This window comes from Peromyscus californicus, unplaced genomic scaffold, assembly GCF_007827085.1.
Source record: "Peromyscus californicus insignis strain IS unplaced genomic scaffold, ASM782708v3 Scaffold_7__1_contigs__length_154581171, whole genome shotgun sequence".
Lineage (NCBI taxonomy): Eukaryota > Metazoa > Chordata > Mammalia > Rodentia > Cricetidae > Peromyscus > Peromyscus californicus.
In genome coordinates, this window is record NW_026294595.1 from 80,930,732 (window position 1) to 80,948,489 (window position 17,758).

The 17,758-nt window shown below is 34.9% G+C and overlaps 1 protein-coding gene across 3 annotated transcripts in view; it reads right to left on the bottom strand.

Moving 5' to 3' along the window:
* Positions 1-17,758, bottom strand: part of Elp4 (elongator acetyltransferase complex subunit 4) — a 218,993-nt gene that overhangs the window by 112,521 nt on the left and 88,714 nt on the right. For all 3 annotated transcript variants that reach the window (XR_008215471.1, XM_052726549.1, XM_052726548.1), the window contains exons 8-9: positions 6,720-6,828; positions 3,781-3,887 (exon numbers count right to left, since the gene is read on the bottom strand). Coding sequence is in view for 2 of the 3 variants with exons in the window: in XM_052726549.1 (XP_052582509.1) it covers positions 3,781-3,887; positions 6,720-6,828 (216 nt within the window). In the remaining variant the exon portion in view is untranslated. The remainder of the gene's footprint in view (positions 1-3,780; positions 3,888-6,719; positions 6,829-17,758) is intronic.

Sequence of the window (17,758 nt, forward strand, 5' to 3'; positions counted from 1 at the left end):
TTTGGTATATTAAACATATTTCACCCTCATATTTCTCATTAAAAAACTGAAAAGACCATAGAAAATAAATGTGGAGAAGTAAATCTAGAGCTGATGATTCCATGCAATATTCTGAACTGTTAATGCTATCACAGTGATTAGTAGTGTGTGAGACTTTATAGTTTGCAAAATGTAAACATTTCAGATATTTCTATGAAGTTACATCAAGCTCTATTATAATATTATTATTAGGCTAATTTATACCAATAGCACATGCAATTTTTGGTATTAATAGGTAAGAATGAATCTATTTACTAAGTACACTAAGAATAGCTAGTTTATAATAAGTGGCTGGCCAATTATTTTGTGAGAGTTATTGAGGGCTCATATTCTGAACTGGCTTCCAAGTATCACAAGATAATCTTGAATAATTTTGGTTTGTTTTGACAGAGTCTGCTCTCAATACTTAGTCTATAAGACTCAGATACACTAATTATGTTGTGACCTTTGGACCAGTTCAACCCCTCATAATTGTCCTTTCTCTTTTTACCGAACATTTGTAGTTACAGGATGTACCTTCTGTGAATTTCAGCACAAATCAATTGTCACACTTCCCAACTTGAATCTAGAAACTTTGATGCTTAGAGCTGAAACTGTCCCATAAGGAGGAAACTTTTTGTAATAATTTTATAGATGCTGCAACTAATGTAATGATATATTATCACTTGTTAGGAAATTCAATTAGTAGAATGTGAAAGCTGAAAATACAAAATCAAAATGGTATTACATTCAAGTAAAATGCTGTTCCTATGATATCACCAAATTCCATGCAGCCACACCTCAAATCCTATCAGATTTACTTGAGTATGCATTATAAGAGCATCCTAATTATAAAGAAAAGTTAGTTATGATAATACCAACATTATCAAAGAAGACAAATTGCCACACTTAAAAGATCATAAGTTTAGGCAGTCAGTTCAGCTCAGTGGTGAGGCTACTACAGAGTTACAAATCCTAGAGTGGACCTTACGTGGCACGTACAGCTGTATCACTTAGGCCATTTAACGACTCCATTCGTAACCCCTTTCTATAGGATACATCCCGGCACATCCACCCACCTGCTGAGGACACCGCAGACAGCTACTTTAGCAGCAGTGTCGTCACTCAGGGCTTCAGTGGCAGCACTGGAGACAGGACTCTGCTGTGCTTTTCTTAAGGTCTAACTTAAGCAGCTTTATAGTTACAGAGAATTATACAAATCTATTGTGGTAAGTGCTTTCTTCCGAATCAAACCAATCAATACGTACTCCAAGGAGGAGAAAATACCATTCTGTCTCTGAGTCACTTACAGTTGGAAAGTACTGTGTTGCTCCTCCTGTCAAGCACAAAGACCAATGGCTAACTAGGCTTTAGTAGCACCTGCTCTGTCCCACACTGCCTTTGCTTCTTGTCTCCATCCACCCCTCATTAGTGACTCATGGGACTTCAGGTCCATCCCAAATTGTAGTAAGTCTGTCTGCATAGGATCACAAGTTCCTTGTGCTTTACCCACCAAGCTAGGTTTTTCTTCTGGGAATAACACCCCAGTTCAAGCCCCAGAGCATTCCCACCTCAGACTTTTCAAGGAGTAGAGCTTGCATTTTATTTTTAAAAAATGTCAGAACATTAAAAAGATTTATGACCCAGTGTGGCAGCACACTCCTTTAATCCTAGCACATGGGAGGCAGAGGCAGGCAGACCTCTGTGAGTTTGAAGCTGCCTGGTCTACAGAGTGAGTTCTAGGACAGCCAGGGCTGATAGATAGAGAAACTCTGTCTTGAAAAACCAAAAGAACAAATTAACAAGATTTATGTATTTCTATTAGGTTGGTTATTCAAAATTGCTTTTACCTGAATTTTATTTTAAATACTCCCAAATCTTTACTGAGTAGATCAAACCAAAGTGACAAGGATTTGATTGACTGTACTGAATATTAACTTCTTTAAAGGGTGATTGTTTATTTTTATTTTGTTTTCAAATAGTGCTTCCAAACCACAAGATGGCAATTTTGATTCTTTTAGTTTTGTGTCGAAGCAAGAAGTCTGTGTGGCTAATCAATGCTCTCATTTAGAACCTATAGCTATTCAAGGGGAGTAGTCTCACTTAACATTAAGCAGGTCGTGTACGTCCCCTTTTATGCTCCCCATAAGACACTGTGAGCACGATCATAAACAGATTCACATGATTATCCTACTTTGGGCACAATACCTTTCCCACTGAGGAATTCTCCTTGCTTGATTTGTACATAATAGAAACGATATCTCAGACATGCTTTAAAAATTATTGGGAAGAATAGCACATGGAGAGAAAAAATTTATATCTTTCATTTGAAACATAAATTCAACTTAAAAAAGCAAGCATACTTTTGTCAGACAATAAGCTATAACCCAGTTCTCTAAATGTTTAAGATAGTAAGTCACTCAGTATTCCATCAGAAAAGCTGAGACAATGTTGGCCCAGTTACAGTCTTGGGTTCCATTTCAATGGTTTTCTTTGAGAAGTAAGGCAAATTAGCTCAAGACTCACTGTTCCTCCACACCCTTTTTGGGCTTGAAGTGGCTTTTGAACAGAGTTCTCCCCAGATGAGGAACTCCTAACACTCCTGCAGAGATGACCTGCCTGAAGAACCGGCTGCCTGATTAACTATTAACTGCTCTCAATAGGATTAGATAATTAAGGACATTGATGACCATTAATTAGGAGGAGGGCACATTAATTTGTCACAGGATAGGACCCTTATGATGATTTATAGGTTAGTGCTACTTGTAAATGTGAAGGGACAGAGAAAGAGAGAGAGAGCCATTAAGTTACCTTATCAAGTGGCCAGCTTAAAGAGGGCAGAGGGTCAAAGAAGGGCCAAAGTGGTCACTTTAAGGGTGAAGTCCCAAACACCAAAGCAGTGCCAAGCCACATTGACCATCATTTGGTGTTGAAGTTAAAAATATGCTAATTTATTGGTGGTAATTCTCTCTTTTTATGGTTTCAAGCAGTTAAGACAAGTGGCCTGCTTAAGAGCTTTTCATTTGAAAAGAGATTAAACAAAATGGTTTGTCAAGGCAGTTTGGCTGTTTTATGTCTTTGTTAAAAAAAATTGCACCAACTATACTGATAACTATCAACCACCCAAATGCCATTTCTCTGAACATTTACTTCGTTAATAAATATATCAAGCCTAATTGCTTAATAGTTCCACGTTCATTTGCTCTTTAGCAAGATTAAGCTGAAATAACTCTTTTGTATCGCTTCCTGTCATCCTGCTTGCAGAAAGGTCACAAAATCTACATGTAGAAAATTTACTTACAGCCACTAGTGTAACTCACACTTTAATTCAACAGTTTAAAATTGAATTGTAATCTCCCTAATACTAAAAACAAAACAAACAACGGAAAAACCTTTAGGATGTAGGGATGAAACTTCTCTTCTTATCCAAACACAGTTGTGGGCAGCATTCATAGTCCACACACAGTAAGCACAGCTCATTAACATTTAATTAAATGCTTTTAAAAGCCTTGGAGATACATGTCGTATTTATCATTTGAGTTTGGAGCTTATTTTTAATAGCTGTTAAAACATTTTTTTTGCTGTACTTGAATAATAACATGATTAGAGTGGAGGAAAACATAACAAAAATCAGTCTGCTATAACAAAAGCACTTAATTTGTAGCCTGAAATGTGTCTGAGACGTTTTATTGGAGTGAAAAGCAGGGGTGAGGGGGACCATTTCCCTTAAGACAGTAAACTAAAACATAAAAATTCTCTTACCTCAATGGTGAACAGCTTCCTTTTTAACTTAAAAGCTAAGTCTTTGACATCCGATTCATCACAAGTCAAATTATTAAGCCGAGGAATCTTCCGTATATGGATCAAACCTCATGGAAAGGAAGTTAAAAGAAAAAGCCTTAAGTGCTGTCATCAGAGGCCTAAATTAAAGAGTCTTACAGCAGAATCTGTAAATTTACACACAAGCATCCTCCCTTTAAAACTGGAGCTGACTACCAGGGGCAGTGAAGCAAATGGTGTGATTATACTCAAGTAATCAAGCAGAATAAGATAAACAGAAATCCTTGAGCGAGGAAAACTAATTGCACTTTGGTTCAGGAGTACAGATGTAAAGAGGGATCTTAATACTTGTCAAAACTACAGCCGGTCTGCGTGTGATTTTCTTTCATATTTACAGTAAGCAAATATGGCTATCACCTTGCATGCTGCCCACAGCACCACTGAGCGATCTTTATTTTATTAAATGCACCAGTAAGCAGCCAGCAAAACAAGGCTCTTGGGTTACTGATAACCTGCAAAACACCAATAATAAGTATTTCATTTTGTACACTGAACGAACCATTGAAGAAAACTATATTTCAGCACAGTCTAAAATCAAACATTAGCCTGTATGCCATCCGGAAACACTGATTTTTATGGCACGTTAGGCCCTTATGGGGTCATTAGAAGCTCTGTAGCAACACTAGGTAAACCGTGAGCTCGGGGCCTCGTCAGCAGAAACATTTGCTAATCTTTCCTGACAAGGCACTGGAAGGCTTTTGTGCAGTTTCTGACTAAACTAGGGGTCAGTTCCCACAGATGAAGACATGGCAGGTTCTCCAGCGCATCTTTTTGCCTGACTCAGCTCATATTTAAAAATACCATCTCAGGGATACTGATCCCTGAACATGGAATATGAGATAGCAAATTTCAGATTGGAGCAGACAAACCTTATTTACAGAACTGCTTGCTTATGTGTGTGTACATGGATGGTCACTAACGTATGCATGAGTTTATATTTAAAGTGTAAGCCTTCAAGTAACTTCACTGTCACAAACAACTTCTTCAAAATAATTCATTAAAATAAGAATGCTTATATTTTAAATACAATATTATAATAAATTATTTGAGAATTTCATAGAATGTATTTTGATCATATTTACCTCCTACTTCTCATTAAGACTGTTAACAACTCATTAAGCTCTTAACAACTAAAATATCTCATACATACTTATTTAGTAAAATACACTTAACAGAGATAAGGACAGCACATTTCTCATTTCACCCTTATAGTATATGTGCTTGTTAGGTAATTATTAAGTTAGGAGGCCTTATATAATTCATTAATTATTTTATTATAAGGTTCTTCTTATTAATAGAAAACTTACAAATAATCAGAATTACTCTTATACATGGAAAATAATTTACTAATTCAGAGATTTTAGCACAAAGAATGACAGTTCAACCTTTGAAATGTTTTAACCAAAATATATGTAGACTATCAGTAAGTTTATAAATGAATGGTTATAAATGGTAATATAACTTACTAAGGTTAGCATCTAAATTGGTTTTTTAAAAAGAAAATATAATAGTGATACACAACAACAGCCAAATTAGTTTAGACCTCTTCTCATCATAGTGAGAAATGATGTATCAAATCAATCTGATATAGGTTAACCTGGACATATCTGCTCTGTACATTTAGATAGGTAAGCAAGCAAGAGACCCACTGTTTTACTGTAGCTGTGGTTCACACTTACAGTTGTGCAGCATTAAAAAGAAGACTGGTTAGCTTATGCTGTTTCATCGTTGCTCTAAAGGCTGACTTCTCAAAGCACTATCGATTACACAAAGCACGTTATCATCGGTAATGCCCTTGTTACAGAATCTTATGTGTTAGCAAACTAGCTACCTTTGTGACCTTGTTACAGAATCTTATGTGTTAGCAAACTAACTGCCTTGTCACAAAGGTAGCAAACTTAAAGCAAGTTGGTAAATCTTTAGTCTAATAGTTCAAAGTACAGGTTCCAAAATAATATCAATAATTACATTTATTTAGAATACATAATTGGTAAAGGTGTTATTTATAACACTTTGTATTGAGTTTAGACTGAAGATGCACATAAATACTAACCTTCTATTAGTCAAATCCTTATGAGAAAAAAAAAGTTTTCTTAAAAAATTTTCAATTAGCCAAATGACCAAAGTATTTTTAAAGTTTTAAAAAAGAGGATTGAGAATAGTCTTGAATGGTAGAATCTATACTTAGAATGCGCAAGATTAGAGGTTTAATCTCTAGTATCAAAAACAAACAAAACAAAACTGTAATGTAGTAAAATGTTAAGTCAATTCTTCTGGGTTTATGTCAGGGTGACAAAGTAGTATGTAACCCCTCCCCCCTTTAAGGTGCTAGTGTGGGGATTGAACCCATGGCCTTGTGCATATCAGGCAAATGTTCTACCACTGAGCTACATCTTAGTCCAGGATGCACCTTACGACACAGCTAGCTTTGTAAAGTATAAACTTTTATACATATAATAGAAACGCTGCTAAGCTGTTACAGGTTGACCATTCATTATTCAAAGTGCTTAGGACCAGAAGCACTTCATATTTTAGTTTTTAAAATTAGGGATATTTATAATATACTTATTTCAAATATGGTTAATATATATGACTGATTTCATAGAAATGCTATGCCACTGGCACAACAATACTTCAGACCCTGGGTTTGACTACTTTCAATTATAATCTGCAATCTTAGTTTGACAAATAAATGGCTGAAATGTAATTAGTAAGCAGGAAGGGAAAATATTTAACAAATGTGGGGTGCAATAAAATTCCCACTACGTTACAGCAGATGTTCTGACTAGACCAGGAGTGTGCCCTCAGGTACGGAAGAAGCACTCAGGACATGTTCTGTTCATGAGAAAGATGATACTTACCATGATAATCCTTATATAATGGGTTGGTTTCGCTCTCTGAACCAATAAAAGATTCCAGACCAACTACTGTATCTGACAAATTTCTCACACGAGTAGTAATTGCTCTATTCTGAAAAACACAGAAATGGAATACTCATAATTAATTACAAAATAAACATCTATACAGAACCACTATGCCATTTTGAATACAAATTGTAGTGTAGATAAGAAATATTCATAAATAAAAGTTAAAGCTACTAGAGTATGAAAAACAGATGGAATAGTCTCCTAGTTGAATGGCCTGATCTATATAGGTATTCTATGTTAAAGAGTTGAAGGCAAGGTGAAACGTATTAGACATATTGGAAACAGAGAGAAGTCTGGCTAAAGTGCTGCAGCATGGCTAGTTCTGGAGTCTTCTGTGTCCCTTTCCAGATGCTGCCATTGGCTCTAGAGCACAAACAAAGGCAAAGAAATGATGACCAGCACTGACCAATGGCCAACACCTTCTTCCTGAACCCAGCTTGAGATGAACCCCACAGTGCTAAGCAGAACAGCTTGGGAAATGTACTGGTGCTAGATTAGAATACATTAACATGGTTCTAAGCACAGAAAACCCAATTCCTAGACAGTAATGACTCAAAAGTCCTCCCCCCCCCCAATTCATGGCTAGGAAAGCGAAATCATTGCAATTATTTTACTTAATGGAAATTCGGTATTTTTTGTAGCTTCTGACAGGGTGACAGCCAGAAAACCATAATCCTGTAAAACAATACATCAGGACATTTTTGCTCTACAGATACAGATTTGTTGAAATCAATCATTATTTGTGCAGTTTTGGAATTCTGAGACTCTCATTTTACATACTGGTAATATCCATTACTTTAAAAACTATTTAGAAGAAAAGAATATGAGATGTAAGGCAGTCAAGAAAACTGGCCTGTTCAGAGCTATGTCTTCTGTTAAAGGAGAGACCACAAAGATTTTCATTTTGCAAAAGCTTCATGACTATTACTGGGTTTAGTGCTGTTCTTCTGTGTCTTAAGTGCCTCTGTAAAGACTGATGAGAGTAGACCATAAAAGAGGGTAAGCTGATACTATATGATTCAAAGGGAAATGCACAGTAGTTTGGGTTTCCAAACATTCTGCTGAAATAGTTGGTTAGTTCACACCTCAGGCAGTATTTAAAGCTCCTCCATAGGAGAAATGCATATTGTGTGGAGGACATTTCAGCCTCTAGTCTTTGGTCTTAAAAGGAGTGTAAAAAAGTTTTCTTTATCTTTAAAAACCTTTCAATTATATGGGCACACTAAGTATAGAATACATACAAAATCTGCAAATGGCTATTTTTCTTATGGCAATTCTTCACTCAATGGTGAGAAAATAATCCAGATTGATTCCTTACTTTCAGTGCTGTGCCACAGGGAATGGTACTACTCCAGGAATAACAGGGGCTTCAGAGGCCAGAAACATCTCTCAATATTTCTTTAGCCAAAGACTATTATATCAAACTCATCCAGGTTGGGTTTCAGCCAGTTATTCTTCACCCAAACAAAAATGTCTGCCAGACATTCCAACAGCTGGGAGACAGTTCACAATGAGTCAACTTGAAAATGATTCATTGTGCTGAGTACTGAACAATGTTGGGATGGGGGTGGGGTGTGGCTGCGTTGGTAGGAAAGGGTGAGAACAAGTGGGAGATGAAGAAAAACCATGTGGTTCCCCCATCAAGAAGAATCTTGGATACTAACCAGCAGGCGCCTATCATTTCATTTTTAGTATAAATTCTACTGAGAAGAGTACTCATATCACGGACCTTCAGATGAGCAAGAGCTTATCAAGGCAACTGACAGTATTTCTTTATCAAAAGGTCAGATTTACTTTTATCTATAAATAAAAAGCAGAGTCTTTGTATTTAAATTCTAAGTTTATTAGAATTCACCTACTCAAGATTTCAGGCATATCAACTCGGGGCTTCTCAATTATATGATTAGTAGAACTGTAAGGTGTAAAGATGGACTGATTTCCACTCTAACAGTAAAGAAGCGCTGTGTATTTAAATGACTAACTGGACATTGCTATTTCCTTCTTTCATTTAACCCTAAAGTTAACTAATAAACCACTAAAAGGCTGTAATATTTATCAATCTTTTAGGTCTTTTTAAAAACAGCTTATAAAACAGGTGATTAATTATATTCACTCAAGAAAACTAATGAATTCTAAATATAAAACAGCATGTACAGCCTGATTTCAAAATTTCTCAGAGATATATTCACTCATTCATGTATCTTACTTATTGTATTTCTAAGTTCTACATTTGTATCACTGTTATTAATTATAATCTAAAAAACTTTCATGAAGCTTTATGCTAAGAATAAACATTTAATGATATTGTTACCATAAGAGAGGTTACATTGAGCAGTGATCTTACTGCCTTCTGCACAGCTATTTTGCAAAAGTTGGTGCAATGTAGCTAACCAGCCTAAGTGTAAAAATTATACAAATATATGAAATCATCTATAGAATAAGGATGGAAAATTATAAAAGAGTAACATCTGTTTTCTGACTAAGATAACCTTTTTTTTTATAATAAACACAATGAGTCTCTAGCTCTTTGTAGGAACATAAAAAGATACTTGAGCATGGAAATGATTGTTTTTAAAGATTAAAAAAGATGTGATTGCTTGTGTATGTTCAAGATTCATTTAGAGTAATGGTCCACCAATGTGGTATTACCTTAGAGCCGTGCTTATTACAAGGGCCTTCAAGTCTCTGTATTAATACTAAATGGTCTTTTATAGATAAAGATAGGTGAATTTACATAAAAGAACAAAAATTGATGCATTTAGAAAACCCTTGAAAGCATAATAATCACAATTCAGTTTGCTAGGAATACACTGTATGTAAAAATTATCATATAGCCAGTGGTGCTCTGAAATCTTTAGCATAGTGCCAGGAGTAGGGATTTTGACAATGAACTTCTCCATTCCTTTCCTCCCCGACTCTAAGCACTTTTATTTATTAGCAAAGATGTGAAACTTTCTGGTTTTCAGTTGCATTGAAGAAGTGACAGAATCTACTATCAAGACCTAAGAACACATTTGCACAATATTTCTACTTTAATTTTGAAATTGCCAAATTAAAGTTTCAAGGGAGGAATATTTGAACAAGGATATCAGAACTTAGCCATTATGACTAAATTAATGGTTATAGTGCACATGTGCCACAGTGACATCACCCAAGTATGTACAACAATATTGCCACCCCTCCTCCTTGCCCATCTGGATAGGAAAATCTAGGATGACTCAAAAATCCTTCTTCTTCTAGACAAATCTCCCTTTGCTCCTGGGTGAAAGTTGTCAGCTCTGGATAGGGGCCAAGACATGACTAGGAGGGAAGCCAGAAGAGAAAAGAGCTGGTGTCTAGGAGTTTTAAGAGTTTGCTGGCAATCTCAGAGGGCATTGTCATAAGTTGCGGAAAGGGCCCTTAATATTTTCTGTTCCAGAGTAACTTCTTAATTGTGTAAATTCGACTCACATCAGATGCTGCTGCAAATAAACAAGGCGAACCAGACTACTCAGTTGTCGGCCATTTTATTGTAACTTAGATTCACAAGAACCTGGTGAGTTTTTGCTTTGACTGTTCCTTGTTTGCTTTTAAAGAATGGTAGCACATTTTTATTTAGGATATAACAAATCCATGAAAGGGATTTTAAATTCTCAAAGATTAATTTAACACTTCCTTTCAACTCAAAGCTCATAAAGCTAGAGTAGGAATTTGAAGGTAAAAATCCCACTACTGTTATGTGAAGCCAGCACAACTGTTCTAACACAAATCTTAGCTATCAGTTCGCAGGGACAAGGACACTTTAAACTCTGAGCATTCCTTTACTTTGAGGACACTAATTACCACAACAATAAAAAGGACACAATTTGTGACAACACAGAATAAATTTCTAGTAAATATTTTAAGTTGAGGATTAAAGAGTAATCAGCATTTTAATTTCCAAGAGACTTCCGAGGAATAAACCAATTGAAATAAAGCATACATTCACTGTCTCAAGAATACACTCTCTTGGGTTCTTCATTTATACTATCTAAGAAAGATAGCAAAGAATATGAGAGAAAAGCTCCCATTTGTGCATGGCATGAACATTAGATCTGGACAAAGCATGGCTCCAGTTAGAGAAGGAAATAATTAATTCCTTTCGGTTTGGCCAGTATATGACAGGAGGTGTACATGTGCATGAAGAACTCCCACAATTGAGCTTGGGATACCAAACCTTTTTTGAAAAATGCACACATTTCTTTGTTATGAAATCCAACACTAAAGTTAAACAAGGAACAAATCCAGGGATATTTGAGGAAGAATACTTTTCATAATTTCTTATGTGCTCAATTCTATTAAAATGAAGACTATGAAACAATAATATGATTTTGATAATTCTGTTTATTATTTTTGAGCTTAATAAAGAATGTAATTTTATCTGATAAAGTTATACTAATAGACTTACAATGTCTATTAAATTAAATCATTACAGATTTAATGGTTTTATTGAAGCTCACAGCTTATTTTAGAATATAGAGAAAACTTTTTGTAAATAATGTAATTTAAGTGGAACCTATCTCTTGGTATCATCACATAATAACATTCATACAAGGAAATAATAAAACTACCATTTTTCCCTAAAGCTTAAAACATTGCACAAAGGAGCTGAAGGCAAATATATTTCAGCTAAAGGAGAAAGAAATAGTTGAATTTTTCAGGTCTTACTAGGAAAAAGCAATGAAACCACATGTTTTTGTGTGCTCTATCTGATCACCCACTTGGTATTCGAACTTTGTTTTGAAAAGGCTGGTTCCTGGTTTTAGAGCACAATTTTAGAAATACCATTTGTTTACAAGGGCAGAGTATAGATTTATACAAGCTTTGCTTGTTTTTCAGTCAACATTCAGCATTGATATAAAACATTAATAGAACATGTTCTAAGTATTCAGAAATGGGATGTGGAAAATATGATAAAAGATAGGCTAGAATAAATAATGGTGTATAGTATTCAAAATCAATTTCAAGCTCTCCCCAAGACTTTTTGCCATCTATTCTTACAATATGGAAGTTAATCAGATACCTTGGTTCTTTATGTAAAAAAATATTTCAAGTGATAAATTCTACTTTTCTTTTTTGTCTCCAAAGCAGAGTATCCAGTTAATGTCTGTGATGCTGTGGCAGCTTAGAGATACTAAAGTTTAAGATCAGCTTAGACTCATACCACATTGAGTATAAAATGATAGCCTGTCATTGGGAACAGGCAGCCGAGCCAGGTCCAGATGGGAGACTGGCTGGGAAAAGGCGGAGGCAGGTGGGAAAGTGATGGGAACCTGACATAAGACAGGACTACTCCCTCTGCTGGCAAGGTCCTCACCTGCTGGATTTTAACTAATGACTCGCTTTTCTTTCATTATTTAAGATATAGTCAATACATTACTTAAGGCGTCCCCTTTTAGTCTCTGTTCGACAGCTACACATTTGCAAATACCTTACTTTCAGCATATGAATTTTTCCAATATAGAGGGATCCAATGTTTCACCAGGAGGTCTAATTATTTATCTCATAATTTAATTACATCATAAGCATAAGCAAATGTAGAACTGCTTTATAATATAAGCTTCCTAAAATTATGCCTTTAAATCATACTTCTTGATATAGATATATCTATATATACCATATATGATTTAAAGAAAAAGTCTTGGGCTATAGATTTCCCAATCTCTTTCTCTGGCTCTGTGTAATGCTCTGTAATGAAATAATATAGAAATGAACCATATAAATCAACTATACAGGGAACAAGGAAACAGCATGTCACAGCAAAACAGCATAGATGTACAGCGCCAAACCTACCCGATAATCTAATGAGCTGAACTTACAGATTTTATGTACTAATATTAAGAACTAATGATTACACAAAAAACTAGTTAAATTTTACAGAAAAATTATTCGATATTTGGTTTTCAATGTAAGTTAATAGCTGCAGCAAAAACATTTAGTAAAAATCTGTTCTAAGATTTTGGCCTACAACCAGAAGCTCCCAGAACAGGAGGGATCAGCTTTTTCACCCACTGTTCTCATCTGAATCCTGGCTTAAAAGCTATTCCAGCTCCCAGCTTTCCAGAAGGCTCCATCCCAGGAATCCTTGCCTGCCATTTGGTTTGCTGATTTTAATCTCTCAGGACTTTCTTAGTGGCTCTACTCTGCTGAACTGGCACTTGCTTCTAGAAGTGAGTTATTATTAAACCTGTAGGTCAATTGTGGCACTAACAACTCTTTGGAAGCTTTCAGCCACGCTGTACAATTTGCTAGTCTAATTAAATATTAATTCTAAGTGTTACATTTTGTGGCTAAGAGCTTTTATTTTCCATCATCAGCCTGGAAGAGAAAGAGGTTACAAGGCTAATTTAATCCCTCCCTTTGTACTCCCCAACATTAAAGATTAACTATATAGGGTATGAAAACATTATTAAAAAGCTAGAACTCTTTATATAACAATAATGTAATTAATAGCAAAGGGCTAAAATATAACATCAGGGCATAATATTTGACCTGGTACTTAAGCAGCTGGAAAATATAACTAGTAACAAGCACAATTGTCTTAGCATTAATAAATAAATATCTCTTATCAGACACTAAGCATGCTTTAAGAAAGGTAAGCATTCGAGTAAGAAAACAGAAATAATTCAAAAGTCCTAATTTTCTCACAAGAATTCTTCAGATAGCTTGTAACACAAAGGATAAAAGATTTAATAATTTTACTTATGAAATAAATACACAGTTAAACTTCTACCTTTTTTTAAATAAAAAAAAAAACCTCTGTAAAAATAATGTCAAAGACCTTCCCCCACTCTGCTTGTTTCCAGTTCACATATACTGAACACACAGGTCCATCCCTGTTTCTGCTCTCAGAACAGCTGTGTCTGTGCTCAGACACTGGTCATCAGAAAGAAGATGTGCTCCAGCAGCCACGGGTCCCATATGCCTCAACAATGACTCACTCTCTATACCATGAGACACTCTACCTTCATACCATTGATGAATTTGAGCTTGGCCCTAAACAGCCTTTTAGCTAATAACAGCTAACACTACATATCAGTCACAATACGAAACAACACGCCAATTGTTTTAGAGAAAGTGAAAACATGCACACACACACACACACACACACTGATTATTTTCTTTATAATATACTGAATATACTTTGGTTACATGAAACACAATAAAAAGGGTTCTAAATGGTATTTTTCCTTTTTAATATGAACACAAATCTAACTGGCAGTTACTACATCCTTCTCTTATTTAATGTGCACAACTACATTAAGACAAAAATGCGCCATGTATTGCTGGCGATGCTCTGTGTAGGCAGAAGTTTACAGATAACGTGAAGTGTAAAAGTTACAGCCATTTTGACCAAGAAAACCAGTTAAATATATAGTGCATGTATAATGCACACAAGCTGTGGCAGTTTTAGACTATAACAAGATGCTGCTAATATGCATACTGAACAGAAAACAATTGGGAAATCTAAGAATTCCAACTTCTACCAAGAGAGTTGAAATAGCTCTATTATTTGCTATTTTAAGGAAAAATCAACTATTTTTACAGCTTACTAGACTTACATAAAGTTACTAGAATTTGATACATACACTCTAAAACTTAAATGAGTTGAATATCATTCAGTTCACTTGAAAAAAAAAGTTCTTTTCAATCTTGTAAATCTGTCATTTCCCCACAATCACTTTTTGGTCAATTAAGATCTGAAACAATTACAGGTTGGTTATTAGATGACAATATCTTGATTAAGAGAGGAATCATGAAGGAAATGACACCTAGAAGATGTAGTTTATTCATCCATTAGTATGGGTAGCTATGATCAGGAGGTTACGTCCATAATGTTCATCCTTAAATATTCTCCTTATTAAAGTAGAGTTGTAAAGACTATTTAAAACCATGTCTCTCTTTGTGGGTGTGTGTACATGTGTGCAGGTGTCTGTGAACACCAGAGGGGTCAGACCCCATGGAGCTGCCTGACATGGGTGGTGGGAACAGAATTCAGGTTCTCTCGAAGAGCAGTGTGTGCTCTTAACCAGTTACCCATCGCTCCAAACTCACAATGTCCCTTTAAACATCCATTTAAATAGTTTAATATATAAGATAAAATAACTTAAAATATGCCAGTCTGTTCCTGTAATGATTATCACAACAATTACAGGTAAAAATATTTTTCAAAATTTTATAGTTATAAACAAAAGTTTGATTATTTACCAAGCAGTTATATTTAACTCTTTACATTAGATCTCATTTATTCATTCACTCATTTATTTATATGTATATGGGCATATGTGTTTATTTATACACAGCATGCACATTTACCTATTTATTTATTTGTATAAGGGATTTTTGTGTTTATTTATTTATATATGGGCACTCTATCTATCTATCTATCTATCTATCTATCTATCTATCTATCTATCTATCTATCTAACTATCTATCTATCTATCTATCTATCTATCTATCTACCTACCTACCTACCTACCTACCTACCTACCTACCTACCTATCTACGGTCAGAGGATAATTTGGCAAGAGTTGGTTCTCACTTTCCACTAAGTGGATTCTGACAACCAAACTCAAATTGTCAGGGTTAGTAGCAGACATTTTTGACACCTTTACTGTCTTATTTCTTATTTAAGAATAAAAATTACTTCTTGCTTATTTGAGAATAAAAGATAAATTTAGAAGACCATTGGAGTCCACTTGCAAAATTCATATTAGTGATTTGTAAAGGCAAGCATGGCTTGACTTGGTTTAGCTGGTAAAATTCTAGCACTGGACCCAGTGTTACAGATGGGAAAGTTTCTCTAGAGACAAATGTTCTGCATTACTCATTTCTGTGGCTTCAAAGCTCTAGTATATTGATATTATTGACTAATCTGAAAAGCTGTTAATTAAGATAACAGTTTAAACCTCATTCCATTGTTAAGAGATAGGATCCCCCTTTTTTTAAAGCAGGAAATGCATTTTCTTTGGTCTGAGCCCATTAGCAGTGGTTAAGTTTTGTTCAATGAGAAGCTGGGTTAAACGCTATAAGGATCATATCATTGGAAGAGAGTAACTATGTGATAAAAATACTGGATACAGATATCAAGTAACCAAGTTTCAATAACAATAAATAAAAACATGCTGCAGTCTAGTTTTAAATCTGCAATCTGTTCTGAAACAAAGAAAGTTTCAGCAGTTCAGGCACTGAATTTTCTGAGCAAACACAAGAGATTTTCAGTCCTGCATTATCACAGCTAGAGGAACACTGTAGGTTATGTTGAAAAGTTCCTTAAAGAGTGTAGATTTGGACAACACTGATAAAAACCAGCAGTAATTAACAGCAAATAATCTTTGAAAGGAAAGCTATGGGAAAGATATAGGAAAATAACCCTTCATTTTAATACCAAGTGTGCCAGTGTTTACTTTATAACAGTTTTAGGTTAAAGTGTTTTTAATCTATAAAGAAAATACAAATCAAAGATAACCTGCCATGCTGTGTAAGAAGTATACGAGCTACAGGAAATCTTTTTTTCTTTTGCTAACAAAACTATATTTAGGCACAAAACTAAGTGTTTATTTCCTGAAAGAAATATTACTGCTCCTTTTTTATAGGCATACAGCTTTCACTGGAATTGAAAATAAAAGATATAAAATGTTTACATAATTTTGAGATAGATAACAAATCTCACCAATAGTTAAGACAATTCCCATGTATAAATCAGAAAGAAATGAAGGTGTCATATCTGACTAGATATAGAAATTAAAATGTGCCATTTTAAAGTACTTTAGTTACTTTGCCAAAAATAAATCTTGCTAAAAAGCATCAAAGGAGAAAAACATTTGTTCCCAATAGTAAGTGTGTGTGTGTGTGTGTGTGTGTGTGTGTGTGTGTGTGGGTGCACATAAGTACAGTGCATAACATACTTGGAAGATAATAACCATTCATATAGTCATTTATACATAAAGTTTTGAAAGTTAAAATATTCTTATAATTTAACATGTAGAAGGGTTTAAAGAGTTAGTTACTTTTCTTAGATATAACCTTTGTTTTCAATCGATGATAACTCTGAGTCAATGAGAGTGGAATAGCTAAGCCGTGAGAATGTGAGCATCTGCCGTTATTGTCACTGAAGGCCTGTCTACTGCCCGAGTCGGAGAGACCACATGCTTGGCTGTCCTCTCATCTTGCCATCCTCACCAATTAACTATTAACATGGAGGGCTGTACACATGCTCTCAGGGGCTCTTTAACAGGCTTCTTGGCGAGTGGAACAACTACTCAGCAGGGATGTGGGAACAGAGTAAGGCTGGGATATAGGGCACTACCATGGCTCTGCCCCTAGTCACACTGCACCCCACAGTTCAGTATGCAATAAGAATCATCTGCAATGGGGCCATCTTCACATACATTTTAGGATAATGTCTTTGGGTAGATATTAAACTATACTCTAGCAAGAGAGCTATGAGTAATACTACTACTTCATAAGGAAAACTATTTAAAACTACACGTATGTCTGAAGACATTCATAATTACTTGCTAAATATTTTTAGTTCTTTAAAAATGATATTTAGAACTTACTTTTTACACATTTACTTCAAAGTACACTATTGTGCTGTTATAAAAATAACCTTTAATTCAAAGGAAATAAAAAATTTCAAGTTTAAAGTTTTGAGACTGAACATAAAATACTTCAAATAAGAAATTTAAAATCACCCTTGTTCATTCTGCTTAGAAGTATCATTACAACAATAAGTTAAAATCAGTTTTGAATCTATTATTTTCCCTATTTTAACTTCTCCCCCTCTTTTGCAATTTCCTTAACTATGTGTTCCTTCTCTACAATGAAATTAAACATGGGAAGCATGCCAAAAGTACAATAAAGGGTAACTAATCATTACTGTACAAGTCTGACAGAATGCTAATAACTAAGATAAGAACACTGATTGGCTGTTTTACCACTCTAAGAGATG